We start from the raw sequence: 19,519 nt of genomic DNA on the forward strand, positions 1-19,519 counted from the left end.
TGGCTGAGAGAAGTAGTGGGAAGGGTGGGGAGTACTTGGGAGAGGTATGGCTGGTAGGGATGGGAAGGGCCAGAGAAGAAATCACATCATTTGAGTGAGGCTTTTACAAGTCCCTGAGTTCTGCTCAGCACAGCTCTAGAGAACATCACTGGCATCTCTTTAACTCCTCATTAATATCAGGACAATCCTAACCTGACAGTCCTTCAGGTGTTTTAGACTGGAACTTCTTGAGATTGGAACAATCCTAACCTGACATACTACAGTATATCATATCACAACCTTTCTGTGACACACTATTTTTGTAGAAGGATATTTGTTTACCTGTAGCAATTTTATTCAACATGTCTGCACACTTCAATATTTGCTCAGCTACTATATCTTGTGAATGACACTATTTCTTCTAATTAATTAAAAGTAATGTTATAGTTATATGATGTCTTCATAATGTTTGTTCACTCTTCTTTATTTTTCAAAGATGATGTGTGTGTTCCAATATTTTGTATCCCAGCCAAAAAGTTGAGTTTTTATTTGGTATTTTTATTCAATTTTTTTAAAACCCTCACTAAGTTAAGTTAAGATTTTGCTTAAGTTAGAAATGCTTTAACCTCTGTGAAGTATCTTTATCAAGGTCCTTGACAATCATTTTTCAGTAGCTTTCATAATCAAAAATCAAAATGAAATGTGTGGATTTTTTCTAAACAAAGATTATAATTATTCCAAAATTCACAGAATGTAAACCTGTATGGGATATGTTGTACCTGAATGTTAAGAACCAACATATAGCCCTAAATGTCAATACCTGCTAGTGTCCCTGTAGAAACAGCTTTATCAGTGTGGTGTCGTGGTTAGTGTGTTAGGATTTGGGATTTGGGAGATCCAGGTTATAGTCTCCACTCAGCCATGAAGCTCACTGGGTGGCTTTGGGTCAGTCACTGACTCTCAGCCTAACCTACCTCCGAGGGTTGTTGTGACAGTAAAACGGAGAGGAGGAGGATCATATAAGCTGCCTTGAGTTTCTTGGAGGAAAAAAGGCAGGATATAAATGTAAAAATAAAACTATAATCTGCCTGTGAGAGATTTGGTAAGAAACTGATCAGTGTTTTTTAGTTTTAATGTTGTTGTCAGGGTAAAGGGAAATTGGCATAAGGCAAAAACATACAAAATGCTTCCATCATTTCTAATTTAGAAACATATGTTTCTAAATTTACAAAGGACAGTTAGTGAACTGGAATTTCCTTTAAGGGAGCAATCCTATGTCTACTAGTCAGCGGTTAGATGGCCATAGGATATGTGGTTTTCCAGGAACTGAACTCAGAGCGTGGGCTCTAAGGTCAGTTCCCGGAGAACCAACCTTCCCCCACTTCCTGGAGAAACGGCCTTCCCGGGGGAGAAATGCCAGGACAACACATCCTATGTGTCGTCAAGCAGTCTTCTCCCCTGCTTCGCCTTCCCATGGCTAGCCAGTCAAAATCGGCTGTCTAGCCACAAGTGCAGGGCAGGAGAAGCGCGGAGGGAACTATCCCCTCCATGCTTCTCCTGCCCTGCATTGGATAGGCAGTTGCCTCCGAGTTTGGAGGCTGCCGCCTATCCCCATAGGATTGCGCCCTTAGTTACTTAATTTTTTAAAACTGAATAATCAATTAAGTAGCCAAGAAAATAAATATTACACATATTATACATATTGTACAGTATTATGAATAACAGTAGAAATCTACCTATATACATCAGCATTTTTACTTAATGAAGACAGATCTTACTTTTATTTCAATAGCACAAACAAATAATTAATTGTTAGGAAAAAATGGATTAATCATATAGCTAGAACTCAGGTTTATTTATACGCCATCAGAACAAAAAACTATTTAAAGGACACCGTTTTGTTTTAAAATAGTTTAAGATATACATATTTGATTTGAAATTACTGATTAAGCTAATTTCTTGTGGAGCGAGCATTTGCACATTCAAGCTTTCACACATTAGATGATCACAAATCAGGGTTCGCTACCATGTGTACATCTGATAAGATGTAGTGAGCCACTCCTGCTTCTGTTGTGGATTAGGATGATATATATTTGCATATATGTATCATATTAATACATGTGATATGTATTTGTCACTTTACATTCTTACATTTTAATTTGAACACATAAAACATATTGGACTAGATGCAAATTAAGGGCTGGTTTGGACATAATGCTCATAGCTTAGTATTACAAGAATGAGCCCAGCTTCCCACTGGTCTCCCATGCTCCCTCCTCTCCTCTCCTCTCCTCTCCTCTCCTCTTAAAATAGTTCAGAAACTTTCACTCCTGTTTTTGATTAAACAAAGCTTGTTCTGCCATCCAAACGCAACAAACTTTGGTTACTCTTAACTATGGTTTGTTTGAAACAAGCCAACTTCAAATCATGGGTTTGGAAGCTGACTTGTTTCAAAGAACTGCAGTTAATTTAAAACAGATGCAGAAACTACAATTTCCTCCTTGCAACCATGCCACAGCAGAAGAGGGGAGAGGGGGAGCATGTGACTCCAAGGTTAGGTACAGTTTGTTCTTGTAATGCCTGAATGTGGCCATTGTTTGTTGCAATTAGTTTCCATTGAAATCAATTTGACATGTCATCACTACCTTTTTATATTGATTTCAATGGCACCTAAATTCAAATAATTTAATCTTGATCCAACTCATTATGTGTACATCCAAAAAATTATAATGTGTGAAGCTGTCCTTTGATATCCAAATATTGCCTAAGTTAATAGAATTGGCTGCTGAATATCCATGAATATCAGCAGAAAAATCTCAAAGGCACTGACCATTTAAAAAACAAAATAAAAACAGCACCAGTGCTGAAAAATGACTTAGAATACCAACATACAGAATTTCTTGATGCCTTTTCTGTGTAATCAGTTCAATTATTCACAAAGAAGGTCTACTTGTGAGTAACAGTTTGGTGAATCTGAGGAAAAACAGATCTTTGAAAAGTTGTGTTTCATCATAAAATAAACCAGCTGCCTCAGAATGAAATTACTAAACCATGGGAATTAGTTACCTTGGTAACTTCTAGGGGAAAGGCTTATCAGGGCTAAACCACCATTTTTCTCTTCATTCTTTTATGGTAATATATGATTATATTTATGTGGAGAAGATATATTTACAGCCTTTCCAAAGTCTATTTTAAATACATGAAATGCATAAGGTGAAATATGAATAGGTGTAGGATACATCTCTGGTTTTGATTTTATGCTAGAGAAAAGGATAGCAGAGACTGTATATATTATCCATCTTACCTGATAATGGAGACAGTACAGTAAAACAAAGTCAATGCAGATTCACCCATACTTAGACAAATATGTGAGTGGGGGCTACCTGTATCATTGTGCAGGAATTATATACTGAAATATATATACAGAAAATATAGAGAGATAAATTTTTGGAAGCAATTACATTTTAAATCTTGTGATGCATATAGGCATTCATAATGGGTTGGATCCAAAAGTTCTTTTTTTCCAACTGAAGGAGCCCTTCCTCCAATGGAAGGAGCCCTTCAACTGGAAGAAGATTCCATCCAGCAGAGGAAGGGAACCTTTAGATCCAATCCTCAACATCTTATTTTGAAGAGCTGTAATTTATAGTTCCCAGTAGGGATCAAGGTCTTTGCCTGATATGGCAATATCATGACATGTGGGCCATGATATCACACACAAAGTGGAAAGATGAGCCCTTCCTTCTTCCCCTACCCAGATCATTAACAAATCTGCTGTGGCTGAAATTTCATCTACTGCCCTTAACGTGACTGTTACTAGTGACTAGCAATCACACAAATACTTCCAGTTGGCAACATGGACCTGGTTTGCACATAATGTTAACCTGTGGTTTATTTAACACATGAATTGTTGAATTCTGGGTTGTTTTGATATGGAAGCCTAGCTAAGCTAATAAACCATGGTTAGTTAACCATGAACAACCTAGAAAGAGAACCCATGCTTTGTTGTTGGCTTGTGAATTCTTGGTTGTTTAAAACACTGGTTGTTGTTATGCACAAACTCAGAACTTTGAGTTATTCACAGGTTATTTCACCAGGCTAAAGGGGCAAACTAGGTCATTGTGTAAGCAGAAGCAGGTTGTGTTGTGTTGTTATTTTTTGTTTACGTATAGAAATAATGTTGCTGGCATGCCATTGAACATCTGTAAATCCATGTGTTTCATAGATGATTCAGCTGCAGAGAGTTTTAACGGCAATGAAACTGCAGGACACAGTTCCAACGCTTCAGGGGGAACACACTGCAGGGAAGTGGGAGAAGCCAACAGTAATGGCAAAACAACTCTGGAATCGGATGAACAGCCTCTGAACCTGAGTGACAGTCCCTTCTCTGCTCAGCTCACTTCAGAATACAGGTTAGATGACCAAAGCAGTGATGGAAAGAACAAGTACAAGAACATCCTAGTATCTGATCTTAAGATGGAGCAAGAGGCAAAAGAAAATGGAAGCAAGGTAAGATGCTTCCATGTTCACAAGATATTATAAGAGCACAGCTCAGGAAGGGGAAAAGAATTACTATGAAGGCTCAACAGCTTTGCAAGTTAGGAAATTAGTGCAATAGTTGACATCTAGTTGTCTCTGCTGTTTTGTGCACAAAATGCATATTAATACACTACCAATATTTTTTCAACCAGAGACACATTATACAGGTTTCTAGCTTCTAATTAGAAATATTTTGAGAAACATGTGGATCCTCCCGTTGACTGAATCACACACAGGCATAGGCCCTTATTCAATATAGATGAATATCCTTATTATGCTTAGTCGGCAGTAAAGCTCTTATTGCCGTTTATATGCATGCATGCACGTGTCTGAATTAAAACTGACCGGTTTGCTTTAAGGAGCTGAAATTTCTGAAGGCTATTTTCCTATTCTATTAGTTGGGACAGAATAAGGTGGCTGTGTGTAGATAAAGACAGATCATAAAGATTAGAAGGCTAATATGATAGGAAGGCATTGGTCGGGAATGTGTATTGTAACAAGAATGAAGAGATGAATTTAATCTAATAGGATTCTTCTGTTGATACTTTCTGCTGCTATTGCTGACAACTTCCACTTTTTAAAACCTGATACTGCCTATTGACTATCATACTTATATAGCTAAAAATGAATACTAGGTAGGAATATTTTAATACTTTCAATACCCAGCAGTAAAATACTATAAATAGCCTTGACAAGTTTTGAATGCCACTGTGTTCTGTTGCTGTTTTGCCTTTTTTTTTTAACATTAGAGCAAGAAAACATTTTTTTCAAAGGTGTTTTGAAATGGGCCTGAAATAAATTGGATTTACTTCAAGTAAATATGGTAGGGAAGGAACAAGAATATGCATCGTGGTTGTTTTTTTTAAGTAACAGGAAAATGCATCCTAATGCTAGACTTACTCAAACATTAATTTAACGAACTACAAACACTACATTCATGAAATGAAAACAGCATTTTTATTTGCTTTTGGTCATGTTACAATGATCTGTTTACAAACCAATAAACACCAGTCATTGATAGCCACATGCTTATGTCTTTGCCTGAGGTAAACTTCAGCCACTCTCATTACTTTGACAAAAGCAAGAATAAGATGGAAAGAAAGTATTGCGGTAACGATAGACTGTGATTAAAATAATAGGTTTTACTTCTTGAATCACTGGTTCACAATCTATTTAGAATCACAGGCAAACAAAATATGTATTTAACAACAGTGGTTGGATTTGAAGCTGGGTTCACCTTGCTCAGCCTTGAAAGCCACTTTCTGGTCTTGGGCAAGTCACTGACCGGGTTCACATGATCACTATTGTTGTGGCATGTGATGCTGGGTGACATTTGAATATTTAAGCTGCAACCCTGGCTTCTTATGTCATCTGAACATAGTGAGGGTGGGTTCTTGGTGTGATTAACAAACCACCCAGGACCCTTAGGCTGTTTTAAGCTTTAAATAAGCTATGGTGGGCTCCTTGATCATGAGAACTGGCCCACTGTCTCTTAACCCAGCCCACCTTGTAGGAGTTTGGTGATGATAAAATTAGATAATTCCAAGTGTCCCATGCTGAGCTCCTTGGACAGAGGATGAGATAAAAATGGAATACATAGGTGCATGAAACCTTTTTAAAGCAAATTTACAGTTTCTAAGGAAATGAAATAGTTTAGTATCATTTAAAATACTGTGAATAGTTAAGCAGCATACTAATTAAAACTGAATCTAGGAATGTTATTAAGCAATGAAGCTTGAATGTTAGTTAGGGAAAAAGAGAAAGAGATTCTCAGATTTATAAATGAAATTTCACTTTTGATTTTAGTTAAAATACTAAACTGTATCTTCTCCAGTTTAAACATATGATAGGCTTTTACTGCTTCCTGTTCTAAGAGCCAGTGTAGTGTAGTAGCTAGAGTGTTGGACTGGGGCCAGGAGATCTGGGTTCTAGTCCCCACCCCATTGAAGTTCACTGGGTGACTTTGGGCCAGTCACAGACTCTCAGCCCAACCTACCTCACAGGGTTGTTGTTGTTGTGAGGATAAAATGGAGAGGAGGAGGATAATGTATGCTATCTTGGGTTCCTTAAGGAGGAAAAAAGGTGGGATATAAATGTATTAAATAAATAAATATTCTTAAAAAACCATTTTATCCCTCGTGAGCAGTCATCTCCCCCCTGCTCCCCCCCCCCGGAATGCACTGGGAATGATACAAAGCCATGACATAATGTCATTTCCTTGGGTATTTTATCACCCTGGAATGCTACAAGGCTGCTGCAGGCAGCTAAGCTACCCTTGAAGCAGAAGCAGGGCTTTTTTTTAGGACAAGGAAAAAAAAAAACCTTGCTTACCTCACTTTTAAAGGTAAGACCATCTCCACTGGAAACCTCTTAGAATTTCATGCACTCCCCTAGAAGTCCCCAAATATCCTTCCTCCCTCTTCGGCAGGGGATAAATGTTCCTGTGAAAGGGGTGATATTAGGCACACCTTTATCTGAAACTACAATTTGAAGTTGGTTTACAAACCATAGTTTGGGCTAACACTGGTTTGGCAGACCTCACCCTTGGAGTCCAGCTGGTTACAGATAGGAGTTGTGTGTGTGTGTGTGTGTGTGTGAGAGAGAGAGAGAGAGAGAGAGAGACTGAGACTGTCCTAAGTGGTTTTCACAATGAGACAAAAGGGTTTGTCTTATGATGGAACAAAGTTTACAATATAGGATTGTTCAAGACACATGTTTCCATTCATTCACTCAATATCTGCTATGGCTTCCCATTTTCCTATTCCAGTTATACTCAAAAACATAAACAACACTTGTATCGTAGCCCTCACTATGCTCCAAGTGCTCTTGGTCAGTAACATCTGGGGGATTAAAGCTCCCTAAAGCGGCGTACTAGTTTAAATGGCCTTATAGAGACTGGAGCAGCTAAATCACCAGTGGATTATATGATATTTATGGTAGTGGGAGGGGCAGGTGGGTGGAGACCCAAAGGACTCACTTATGTGACTGTGAAAAGGGGAGGTGATCACTGCATCAGGAATGTTATTTCTTGTCAGGCATGCCAAGAGCAGCTGAAAGATCTTCAAAGAGGCAAGTATTCAATTTCCTTGCCCCATTTCTTCAGCTGGCCAGTGGTACGAGTGTAGCTCATGTAGCAACACTTTGGGCGGGTTGTCATGATGTCCAAACCCAGCGAGGGTGGGTGGCTGAGGTAGTTTACAAGCCACCCAGCAACCCTAGAACAAGCCAAGGGTTTCAGTGTGATATGTAAACCACCCCAGCCACCCACTCTCACCGGGTTCAGACATCATGACAGCCAGCACCCAGCGAGGATAATTATGCTAATTAGGCAGCTCATGACTGGGAAGGAAAATAAGCCTTGTGTGGGGAGGGAAAATAAGCCACGGTGACTTATTTTCTCTCCATGAGTGTGTGAACCCAGGCTTTATCAGCAGTTAGGCAGTGCTGAGTGGTTTGGGAGGGATACCATTTAGGGATTCTCAAGGAAGGGAAGAGGCAAATTGCACAAACCATTGTATGCCTGGTTGTCTGGAACACAAATCATGGTTTGGAGTCTGTATGGTCAGTGAAAACTATAATTCAGGATTACATCTGAACGTACCCCTTCCATAATGAGCTGGAGGAAGTCATAACCAGGATGGCTACAGTGGTATATCCCTTTGCAGTATATTCTGGCCAATATTCTCTGGGTGTTCAGAGAACTACAGTACTGACAGTTACAGAATCCTGATGGACCAAACAGGACTTAGTTGGGGCAGCAGGAAATAATGTCCCTTTCTCTCTGCTGCAACAGCTTCAGTGAAGTTAGCCCTGAAGTTAGAATTTAAAATATGTACTGCACTGTTTTTATAATTTAAAAAAGCAAGATCTTTTCTTGCTCACTCCAAGTAAGTTTTTCCAGTTCTCATTTCCCACATGAGCCTAAAAACGAATTAAGGAAACTCTGTTAAAATATATAAGACTATATATATGTTCGATGCTTAGTGAGCACTAAGTCTGACTTTTCTCATGCATGACCAGCTCCTTCAGGTGATTTGTAAGAAATTGCTTATCACATCCACTTATGCATAATCATCACCATAATAACAACTGTAAATAACATCAAGACTCACATCTGGACAGAGCTGAATTTTTGTAAGGTTTTTTTTGTTACAGTCCAGTGTCTTTGTACAATTTTGACCATGCAAAGGGGCTATAAAACTCCACTAACTCTCCAGTTAGAAATTGCTCTGATGCTGGGACATGCACAGTAGCCTGAAATGAGTCCCTTTATCTCCCATGCACATCTGTGGGAATGATCAGCTCTCTGCCCCCATCCCCCAAAAGCAGGAGAGCAGCCAGCACTACATCATACTTCTATGCTGATTAATGCTGTTGGGAAATTGCCCTTCTTACAGCATACTCACAGCTGTGGTAAAAATACAACAAAATTCTGCACCCACCAAGGAAAGCCAAATTCTGTGACTTAGATTCTGCACACTGCATAATTTATCTTTTTCACTTTTTTTGCATAATCTATTCTGTAAATTTGCTAATTTTCATATTTTATTCTGGTGAGGCTAATCATAGCAAGGGGAAAGGAGTTATTGTTCTTACTCTTATTCAAATAACAACCTTTCAGATCTAACTGAAATATAGAATGGTTAGCTCAATTAGGGTAATTTCTATTCCTTAGCAGCATAATATTCAGTAGCCTCTCTCATAATTCTTCAGCTTGCCAAGTGGAGGCAAACACTGATCATAAATGATGGTTGTAACTATCATAAATCTCATCATTATATTGCAGAGGTGTAAAGAGTTAACCATGTAATAAGTGCTTTATATTAATAATTTTGCATGATCAGTGCCATGTTGGGTAGGTGTGAAAGAGGCAGGGGATCATTCCATCGGGAATGTTATTTGTTGTCAGCCAGACCAAAAGCAGCCTGAAGATCTCCAAAGAAGCAAGTGTTTAGTTTATTGCTCCAGTTCTGCTGTTGGTCAATGGCAAGAGTGTAGCTCATGTGGTGATATTCAAGTGTAAAAACAAAACCAGAGAAAAAAATAAATTCACTTACCAGAGGTGAGTGGGTGGTAGTCAAGACACAACTTGTGGGGAAAGATTGAGCATTCCAGAAGTCTCCTGTGGTGGGCATAATGGGATTGCCACCTATTTGCAGGTATGTCCAAGGCCTTCCAGAACTTTGCATCCTTATTGATGGGAAGTACATTTAGGCTGGTGAAAGTGCAAGGAGGCCTTTCAAGCATTCAACAATGTCATCAGGTGTATGAAGGAGGGTAAAGGCCAATTCATAATTAATCTGAAAAGTTAGACTCCAATCTTGGAAATCTATATCTCTGTTTGAAAGGAAAGCAACAGGATCTGAGAAATCATTTGATTAAAAAAACTAAGATCATGGCATCTGGCCCCATCACTTCCTGGCATATAGAAGGGGAAGAAATGGAAGCAGTGACAGATTTTATTTTCTTGTGCTCCAAGATCATCGCAGACGGTGACTATAGCCATGACATTAAAAGACGCTTGCTCCTTAGGAGGAAAGCTATGGCAAACCTAGACAGCATAGTCAGAAGCAGAGACATCACCTTGCCGACAAAGGTCCGTATAATCAAAGCTATGGTTTTCCCAGTAGTAACGTATAGCTGTGAGAGCTGGACTATAAGGAAGGCTGAGCGCCGAAGAATTGATGCTTTCGATCTGTGATGCTGGAGAAGACTCTTACGAGTCCCCTGGACTGCAAGGAGGTCAAATCAGTCAATCCTAAAGGAAATCAACCCTGAGTGCTCATTGGAAGGACAGATACTGAAGCTGAAGCTCAAATATTTTGGAAAAGACCCTGATGCTGGGAAAGATTGAAGGCAAAAGGAGAAGGGGATAGCAGAGGATGAGATGGCTAGATAGCATCACCGATGCAATGAATATGAACCTGATCACACTCCAGGAGAGAGCGGAGGACAGGAAGGCCTGGCGTGCTATGGTCCATGGGGTCACGAAGGGTCGGACATGACTTAACGACTGAACAACAACAAATAATCACAATTGTAATTTCTATTCCTTAGCAGTATAGTATACTGCTAACAGAAATGCATTGCAACATTTGGGAAAGTCTGAAAACCAAATGATAATTAATTTTTTGTTCATGCATTAGTTTGGGAAGCATGAATTAAATTGATTTGTATTAAAACGTGAACCAAATAAATTTCCTCTCCATCCTTATTTCAGACTACAATTATACTTCACATAATCTACTACCTTGTTGTCATAATCTGTTTTTCTTTCTGAGAACAGTTATGCACATATGATGACCTATGAACATTTTATGGGGTTATCCCCATAAAAGGAGTAGTTATCCCCTACTCCCATGATTACCCTATCAATGGATCCCAATTCCCCTTTCTTCCATTATTTTGGATCCATTCAGTGGCAAAGTAGGGCTGAGGCTCACTCCCCTGCCAAAAGTATTTGAGTGCAGGGGGAGAGACTCCAAGAATGAGTGCCTTCTTGCATGTGTCCTCAGAGCCCAGTTCCTTTTACGCTTTTATTCCTTTGGGATACTTTTGATGGCAAAGGAGCTGCCCATGTTCAGTGCTGGAAGCATTTTTGCCAAATAATTTCTGTCAGTAGGGCAGAAATTGGGCTCCAAAGATATACACAGTTTCAGGTACATACTTAGAGCCCAATTCCCCCCTCCCCCATTATTTTAATAGTTACAAAGCTCCATCGGTGTGCATTATGCTTTAGGGAGTACAAGAGGATACTGTATATTTGGTAGAAGGGTGGCATACTTGCACGATGACTACAGGGTACCAGTGGGCAAGATGATCCTGGGGATGCTGGCACCAAGTTCTGAGAGTTCTTGGGAAACAGCGACAACCCCCCATCTTCCTGATGGGAGTTCCAGGAAACTGTGTGTTCCCCAGTGACAAAAAGAAAGAGTGCATGCTCAGTCTTCATCTGGGGCAGCTAGGGGCAGCATGATATCTTCCTACAAGTCAAGATACCATGCTGAGGGATGGTATCTTCCCTGAAGTAGAGGGAGTCTCTTCTTCCCCTCCCTTACTCCAGGAAGGCCCACCTGTATCCTGCTTCCACAGTCCCAATAGTACCTTCTCCTGTTCCTGTCCCCACCAGTGCACTCTGAAGGGCAGCAGCAGGAGGAAGTAGCAGAGTGAGGCAGCTCAGCTGCTGGTTTGGGGCCTACCTGTCCAGGCTTCTTGGGCAGGTGGGGGCATGGCACAAAGGGCGGCAGTAGTGAGTTGACAGGCAGTAACGGTGGCAACTGCTGAGGGCCAGGCAGGCAGCTGCTCGGTGCTCAGGCCCAAATAGGGCCTGGCGCTTTCCTCAGTTGATGGTTGAAGCCAGAAGCCTTCTGAATGGCCCCAGGCCCTATCTGTCTCTAGCCTGGATACAGCCCTGGAATCACGTCTGTAAAATATGCACAGTGATTTCTTTGCAGAGTTATTGTAAAGCTGAATATGAAAACAGATATAAAGCACAAATTAAAAATGATATATAAGGTTATAAATGGTAGAGAAGAACAGGGGACTGATTCTGTTACACCCTACATGAATTGTGGCAACATCGGGAACAGTTAGTATACTGTTCCCAGTATACCCTAGCCATATACTAAGAAGTGATGGAATTTTCTTGACAAATGTGTCTTTGTCCCTCCTTTGCTCACTTTTAGTGACAATTAGTCCATTTTTCTGGAATCAGAATTAATGAAATAATTAAAGACATTTGAGTTGCTGACTGGTGCTAAGGCATTCAAAGTTATCTTCTTCCATGTAGAAAGTGATAGAGTGCATCTTTTCTGTGAAAAAGATGTGTGGTTTCTTAAACTTTATTAGACATCAGCTTTGTTGGGCATCTCCCATTGCAAGCTTTAATTTTCTACTTGTGTGGGCTGCAGATAAGTAAATCGGAGGATAAAAGTGGTTTACCAGGAGAGGCTGAGTAGGTTTCCATAGGTACTAAGCACCTGCTTTAGAATATGCTTATCAGAAACATGTAGGCTCTGGCAAAAATCTGTCTCACCTTTCAAAACATGGCTGAAACAACCAAAAATATGCAACTAACAGATTCATTAATTATTGGAGGGAGCAATCCTATGGCCACTAGACACTGTCTAGAGGGCCATAGGATATGCTCTTTTCCGGGAAAACGCTCTGAGGTCAGTTCCCGGAAAACTGACCTCCCCCCACGTCTGCACTGCCTTGGAGGCAGTGCGGAGAAGCCCCGTCCTCCACACTCACAGGAGGAGCGTGGAGCGACTGAAAAGGGGCGGGGCTGGGGGTGTTCTGGGGCAGGGAGAGCAGAGCTGCATGTACAACCTCCTTTCCCAGTCAGCCCCCCACAGCTAGACATCTGAAAACAGCTGTCTAGTGGAAAATAGCAGGGCAGGAGAGGCATGAAGGGCACGATCCCCCTGTGCTTCTCCTGCCTTGCTTAGGATAGGCAGTCACCTCCAAGTTCGGAGGTGGTCGCCTATCTTGATAGGATTGCGCCCTTAATGATTTAAATGTGAGATTTTAAAAACAAAACCTGATCTCTTTGGAGCACTTCCTAATTAAAGAATGTTCACTGTTAATGGCACTGTCATGAAGCACTCTGTATACATCACTTATGAGGTCTTACTGCCTAATCTTGTGAAGTTTTCATAATCTTGTGAACTGTTTGTCCTCCAGTCAGTGAGAAGAAAACACAACTGTTGTGCCAATAGTAGAATCTAATTACGGCCTGACCACTGCCATTGATATAGATATCCATGCTCCTATATGCCAGAAGCTGTTGCTTGTTCTTCCAGCACAGCTGTGGCTCTGTAGGGAGCTGTGGAGGGCAGTGCAAATCTGTGCCCAGCTAAATGCAGCTGTAAAAGTGGGGTTCCTAGCAAGGAGGCATCAGCTTTTTCCACCTTTCAGCCATAATGTTTCCTATGGCAATTTACATTTGAAAACAACCAAATTAAATCATTCACAATTAAAGTAATTAAAACCCAATGAAATATGTCCAAAAACAAACAAACAAGGAGGCTAACCAAATAGCCACAAAGGCAGGAGACAGGGGCATCATTATGGAGACCCACCTGGGCACACGGGCCCCGGATCTTTTGAGCTGTCCTAATTGCCATTTTTTAAAAACATTTTCCCATTGACTTGCATTGGAAAACAAAAACATCCATAACATTTTTAGTTTGTATAATAAATACATGAAATTTGGAGGCTTGGTAGCCCCCATGGAACTGATTGAATCTGCCAAATTTCAGGCAGTTAGGTTCAGTGGCTTTTGTGCTAGTCACAGGTAAAATTTGCTACTTTCAAGAAAATGTGTCAAAGCGAAGAGCTATATTTTTTTTGTGCTTCCACATACATGCATGGAATTTGGAGAACTGCCAGACCCCATATAGATGACTGAGTCTGCCAAATTTTAGACAGTTAGGCCTAGTGGCTTTTGTGCTAGCCACAGGTAAAATTGCCTTTTTCCAAGAAAATGTGTCAAAGCAAAGAGCTATAATTTCTTTGTTCTTCCACATAAGTGTATGGAATTTGGGGACCTAGCAGGCCCTATGGAGCTGACTGAACCTACCAAATTTCAGACAGTTAGGTCCAGTGGCTTTTGCGCTAGCCATGTGCAAATTTTCCTTTTCTCAGAGTCTAAAACAAAAAGTAAAAACTGTGAAGTCACCCAGGGGATTAGAGATCCTAATCAGAAGGTATTTATGGTGACCATTAGGAGGTCACTATCCCTAATATCTGGTGTAGGGTTTTTTTGAGGTGCAAAAAACCTCTCTCCCCCCTACTTTTCTTTTCTGCTCTTACATGCCCACTGTTATGAGCTTGCCTGCAATGAAATTTTGAAGAGGGAGAAGGAAGGGAAGAAAGAGCTCCATGTGAAATACTGGTATTTCACACAGCATCTGATTTTACTGCCCCAAACTGGAACCTTTGGATTCTGCAGAAGTTTAGCAGCTTCAGTACAGCAAAGGATCCAGTCAGTCTCCACAAACTTCTTTCTCCCCCTCCACTTTAATTTCTCCTAAATAGCTGTAGGACTCAAATAATCCCAAAGGGAGGGTTAGGACTATGTCGAGAAACATGATCGAGAAACTGCTGGGGCTTTTAAATAGGTTCTACAGTTTTTAAAAAAACTAGAAAAATCCCTCAGCCACCTCACCTCATAAAGTTCATTGTACATGCAATCCTTACAAACCCTCCACAGCCTCTCTGAAGTACTACCTCTCTGAAAGGAGCCACTTGGCTTAGGGAATTCTCTTTACCCTCCACCCTGTGCACATTTCCAATCACCATTCTTTTTTCTTCTTCCCCTCCCCTCCCCTCCCCTCCCCGATTCTGTTCTTTTTTTCTTTCTTTCTTTCTTTCTTTCTTTCTTTCTTTCTTTCTTTCTTTCTCTATTCCTCCCAGAGCATAACTTGGGGAATTCTTAAAGAGAATTCTCTTCAGTGGGCTTGACTTTATACAAACAGAAAAGAGGGTTGGTTTTTCTCCTTCTCACTCAAGCCTTTGAGAAAAGTGGGTTCACATAGTTGCAGAGAAACAAAACTGGGGCTGTTTTGTTGGTCGGTTGCCATTATCCAGCAATAGGAAGGGCTGCCTCTCAGTGGTAGAGTATGTGCTCTTCATGCAGAAGGTCCCAGGTTCAATCCCCAGCATGGCCAGGTAGGGCTGGGAAAGAATCCTGCCTGAAACCAGGGATGTCAGAGAATTTCTCCACGAATCTCGGGGAGGCCGAATGCCAGCGCATTCGGGCCCCCTGAAATTGGTGGAGAAATGGTCCGCCACCCCCCCGCCACCCCCCCGGGATGGGACTTACCTTGTGCGAATGTCCCTGGCGGCGGCGGTGGTTCGGCGGCAGTGCGGCGGTGGCAGCGGCCGGTCTTCTGACCGGCTGCCGCTGCCGCCATTTCCAAGTTAAAACAACCCCCCCCCAAAAAAACATGATAGGCTACGTAAAGATTTACGTAGCCTATCACAGCTAGATTTTTAAAAAACACCGTGATAGGCTACGTAAATGTTTACGTAGCCTATCAAGGCTGAGTGGGGAAAAAAAAAAACCGCGCGTAGTCTACGTAAATGTTTATTGTAATGTAAATTTTCGCCGTAGTCTACGTAAATGTTTACGTAGACTACACGTGCCAAAATAAGGAACACAAATGGCGGCGCCCATGGGTGCCGCCATTTGCATATGCGCAGGTTTTTTTTTCTTTTCACTCAGCCGTGATAGGCTACGTAAACATTTACGTAGCCTATCACGGCTGACTGCAGGGACAGGATCCATTTGCATCCCGGCAGGACAGGATTCGTGGCCGGAGGGATGGGGCGCCTCCCACCTGGCCAGAATTTCGGGGGGGGAGGGACGGGGCGCCTCCCCCCCACCGCGAATCAACGTTCGGGTTCAGGTAAGGGACTTTTGTACATCCCTACCTGAAACCCTGGAGAGCCGCTGCTGCCAGTCAGTGTCAACAATTCTGCGCTAGATAGACCCAGGGTCTGACTCAGTACAAGGCAGCTTCCCATGTTCCTCTGAAAAGAAACCTTTAATAAAAATAGGAGGGTTTGGTTGGTTTTTTAAGTAGAAGGAAGACAAATATTTCTAATTTATGCAATCCTATGTATGCCTACTGAGAAGTCCCATTATATTTAATGAGGCTTACCCTCAGGAAAGTGTGCATAGGATTCCAGCACAAGTTACTTTTGCAGGGAGGTTTGCACCTTGATGTTCTGCATGTTTACTCAGAAATAAGTCCTGAGTTGTGAGCATGGTCCTGCAGGCTTAATACAGTGCCTACCCTATTCCGTCTAATGAATTGACTACCCTTTCAGCTCAGTCCTATGCATGTTTTGTCATCTGTGGGTTTGGGTGTGTATGTGTTTTTTGCATGAACTCTAGCTTCAGTGGTGAGGGAAAGGCACTTAATGCATGCTCAGAGTTTTTCCATAACTTAGCCCTAGTTTTGAAAACAGACTCATTGGCTGAATCCTGGTGAAGTCTTGGCACAAATGAAGTTATGGGGAGGAAGATACAATGAGAGCTTGTGCATAACAAGGAGGAGGTAGAGGGGAGTTGCACAAACCAAGACATCTGTTTTGATGAAGAGTCGCTGGAGGATGGTAGGATGAGGAGGGATGGTTGCATGGAGGGGAATAGAATGGGTAGGGGGAGAATGTAAGTGCTCAGTGGTGAAAGAAAAACATTCTGCACATGCTCAGAGGAGCTCTCTATTTAAGAACATAAGAAGAGCCATGCTGCATCAGACCAAGGTCCATCTAGTCCAGCATTCTGTTCACACAGTGGCCAACCAGATGGCCATTGGAAACCCACAAGCAGGACATGAGTGCAATAGCACCTTCCCACCCATGTTCCCCTGCTGCTAACATTGGTGAAAAGTAAATAAATTCTAGTAATTCTAAATTACAATGCATGTATATCCTTCAGAAACTTTGCAGGTTTCTTGCCTGGGAGACACCTCTAATGACCTGGGCATTTTCTCACAAATTTACCCAAAAACTATTGGGGAAGGGGTGAATGGAAGGGAAAGCAAATCACTCCCTTCCCCAAACTGGAGAACTCCCCTTCCACATGAACTGCTGCACCTATCCTTCTGAAACTTTGCTGGTTTCTTACTTAGAAGAAGTAAGTACTTACTGTAGGCTGTCTGTAATTTTCAGAACAATGGTCCACAAGGAACATAGGGAAGTAATGTCTTCTTTTGGAGACCTCAAAATGTCAAGGCCACCCTTACACAAAAACCCTTCTGGCTATCATTCTGAAATTTGGCAGACACGATCTTCTCTGATGGGGCAATGAATCCTGAAATTTTTATCCAATTCTTCCAAGGAATAAAAAACGTTATTGGAAGTTCCCTTTAAAAGAAAATATAAACCCTGCACCTATTTTTCTGACATTGGGCAGGTGTAATCCCCTTCTAGGGGCTACTATGCCTGAAATTATCCAGTTCTGACCAAGAGAAAAATGTAACATTTTTTTTCTAATTTCCCATGTTAGTCAACAGGAAGCAAAGACTCATTTTTCCAAATCTTGATTCAGGTTTGGTGCTGAGCTGAAGTGGTCCGACTACAACTTGGCCAGAGCAGAAGTGGGATGTTTTCCAAAATGCTGAATCAGTGTGTGAGTTGAAGTGGAGTGTTGGGGGTCAGTGCACACTTCTTATGTATATATGTATGTATGTAATCTATACACACACGCAAGCGCACTGCATGCACACACCACACATGCGCACGCACATGCACACACACGTGCGCACACACGCACACACACATATATCTTAGACATGTGCTTAGACTTGTATATATATGTGTGTGTGTGTGTGTGCGCAGATTTGTGTTATGGGCCTCTGCCCCGGATCTTTTAAGACACTAGCAACGCCCCTGGCAGGAGATCAGAGTGACAGAATAAGAAAAAGCAAACAAGTAATACAGTAATATTATAAGAATAAGAAAACGCAAACAAGTAACAGTAATATTAGAACTTGCATAGTCTAATCTCCAAAGGCACAGCAAAAAAGGTAAATTTTTATGCCTCTGAGAACAGAGATGAGAGATTGCTGTTGTTGAACCTCCAAGGAGAAGGAATTCCAAAGAGTAGGCCACCACAGAAAAAGCCCTGCTCCTTGTTGAGGACAGCCTATCATCCACAGTTGATGATACCTGCAACACGGCTTCCTTGGCAGATCTTAATGCCTGGGATGGGGGATACTGATACAGGAAAAAGTGCTCCCAGAGATACTGAGGGCTCAGACTATTTAGGGCTTTAAAGGTCAAGATCAGTACCTCGACTTGGGGATGGAGACAGATGGACCCATCAGCAAACAAGCAACCAAACTGTCTGGAACAGCTGAAGTTTCGATGGCAGCCCCAGGTAGACCACATTATAGTGAATTGGCAGTTGAATAATGGGAAAACCAGAAAATATTTTTAAAGCATTTTAGCCAATTGCAAAAATGTACATTAATTTTAAAAAAAGTTTTCCATACAATGCCCTGAAGACAAATATGTGATTGTGGAGCCATTTGTTTCACTCACTTTTTTGTTTTAATATAAAGGAGTTAATACAAAGAATAGAATAGGAGAATAGAACTAGAAGTTTTTGCTTTATTGGTGTGCATAAAGTTGAAGTTCAGCTGAATTGGACTTTCTCTTATTCCCGCTGAAGTCAATGAAATATTTGCTTTCTGCTTTCTTGCAGTAAGGATTTGGTTTGGTCTGTGTGGGACTATAGAAGAAAAAATGTAACATTTACTAAAATTCATAAGCTTAAGCAAAGGAGGAGGAACCAGCTGGTAAAGCATGACTGAAAAGAAATCAACAGCTCACATTTCAAAACAATTTATAAAATGTATTACCAAAATTAGTGGCAGTAAGTTTTAGGAAGGATCTTAATATTAAGTAAACACTTAGAAACAAAATTCCCTATGAAAGACCCAGGGAGAAGTTTTTCTTTTTTATTTCAAACATTTATATTCAGCCTTTCCTAAAAAGGTTCAAGACACCTAACAAAAAGAAATATACAAATACAAAAACAATAACAATAACAAAAGGAACCCCACAAATAAAATAAAAACATTAAAATTACCATCATTACGAGAAACAAGCCACAGAAGACTAGAAGAGAACAAATAGGAACAGGAGTTAAGTTTCAATGAAGCCACCAATAAGCCTTCCTAAAAAGGACAGTCTTCACAGTGCAGCAGACCATCAGAGAAGGACTGAGATGCACCTCCCTAGGCAGGGGGCTCCAGAGCTTTGGTGCAGCCACCAAAATGCTCTCTCCCTCCCGGATAGAGGAGAATTTGAGACACACAAGAAGGCCTCTGTTGATGATCTTAATACTCAGGCAGGCTCATATAGGAGACGGTCCTAGGCTTTCTTCACATCGAGCTTTTATCCTGTGATTGAGATTGCTCCTTCATGGAAGTTTGTGGGCTCTTTACATGATGCCATGAGCCTCCAAGGTGTCTCCTGCCCT

The 19,519-nt window shown here is 41.2% G+C and overlaps 1 protein-coding gene across 2 annotated transcripts in view; it reads left to right on the plus strand.

Annotated features, from left to right (window-relative positions):
* The window catches only part of NOL4 (nucleolar protein 4), a 207,321-nt gene that overhangs the window by 140,126 nt on the left and 47,676 nt on the right, over window positions 1-19,519 (plus strand). For both annotated transcript variants that reach the window (XM_084848084.1, XM_084848085.1), the window contains exon 6: window positions 4,205-4,488. In XM_084848084.1, the coding sequence (XP_084704210.1) occupies window positions 4,205-4,488 (284 nt within the window). The remainder of the gene's footprint in view (window positions 1-4,204; window positions 4,489-19,519) is intronic.

This window comes from Heloderma suspectum, chromosome 4 (assembly GCF_057233095.1).
Source record: "Heloderma suspectum isolate Gila_16-S chromosome 4, 16-S_ref, whole genome shotgun sequence".
Taxonomy (NCBI): domain Eukaryota; kingdom Metazoa; phylum Chordata; class Lepidosauria; order Squamata; family Helodermatidae; genus Heloderma; species Heloderma suspectum.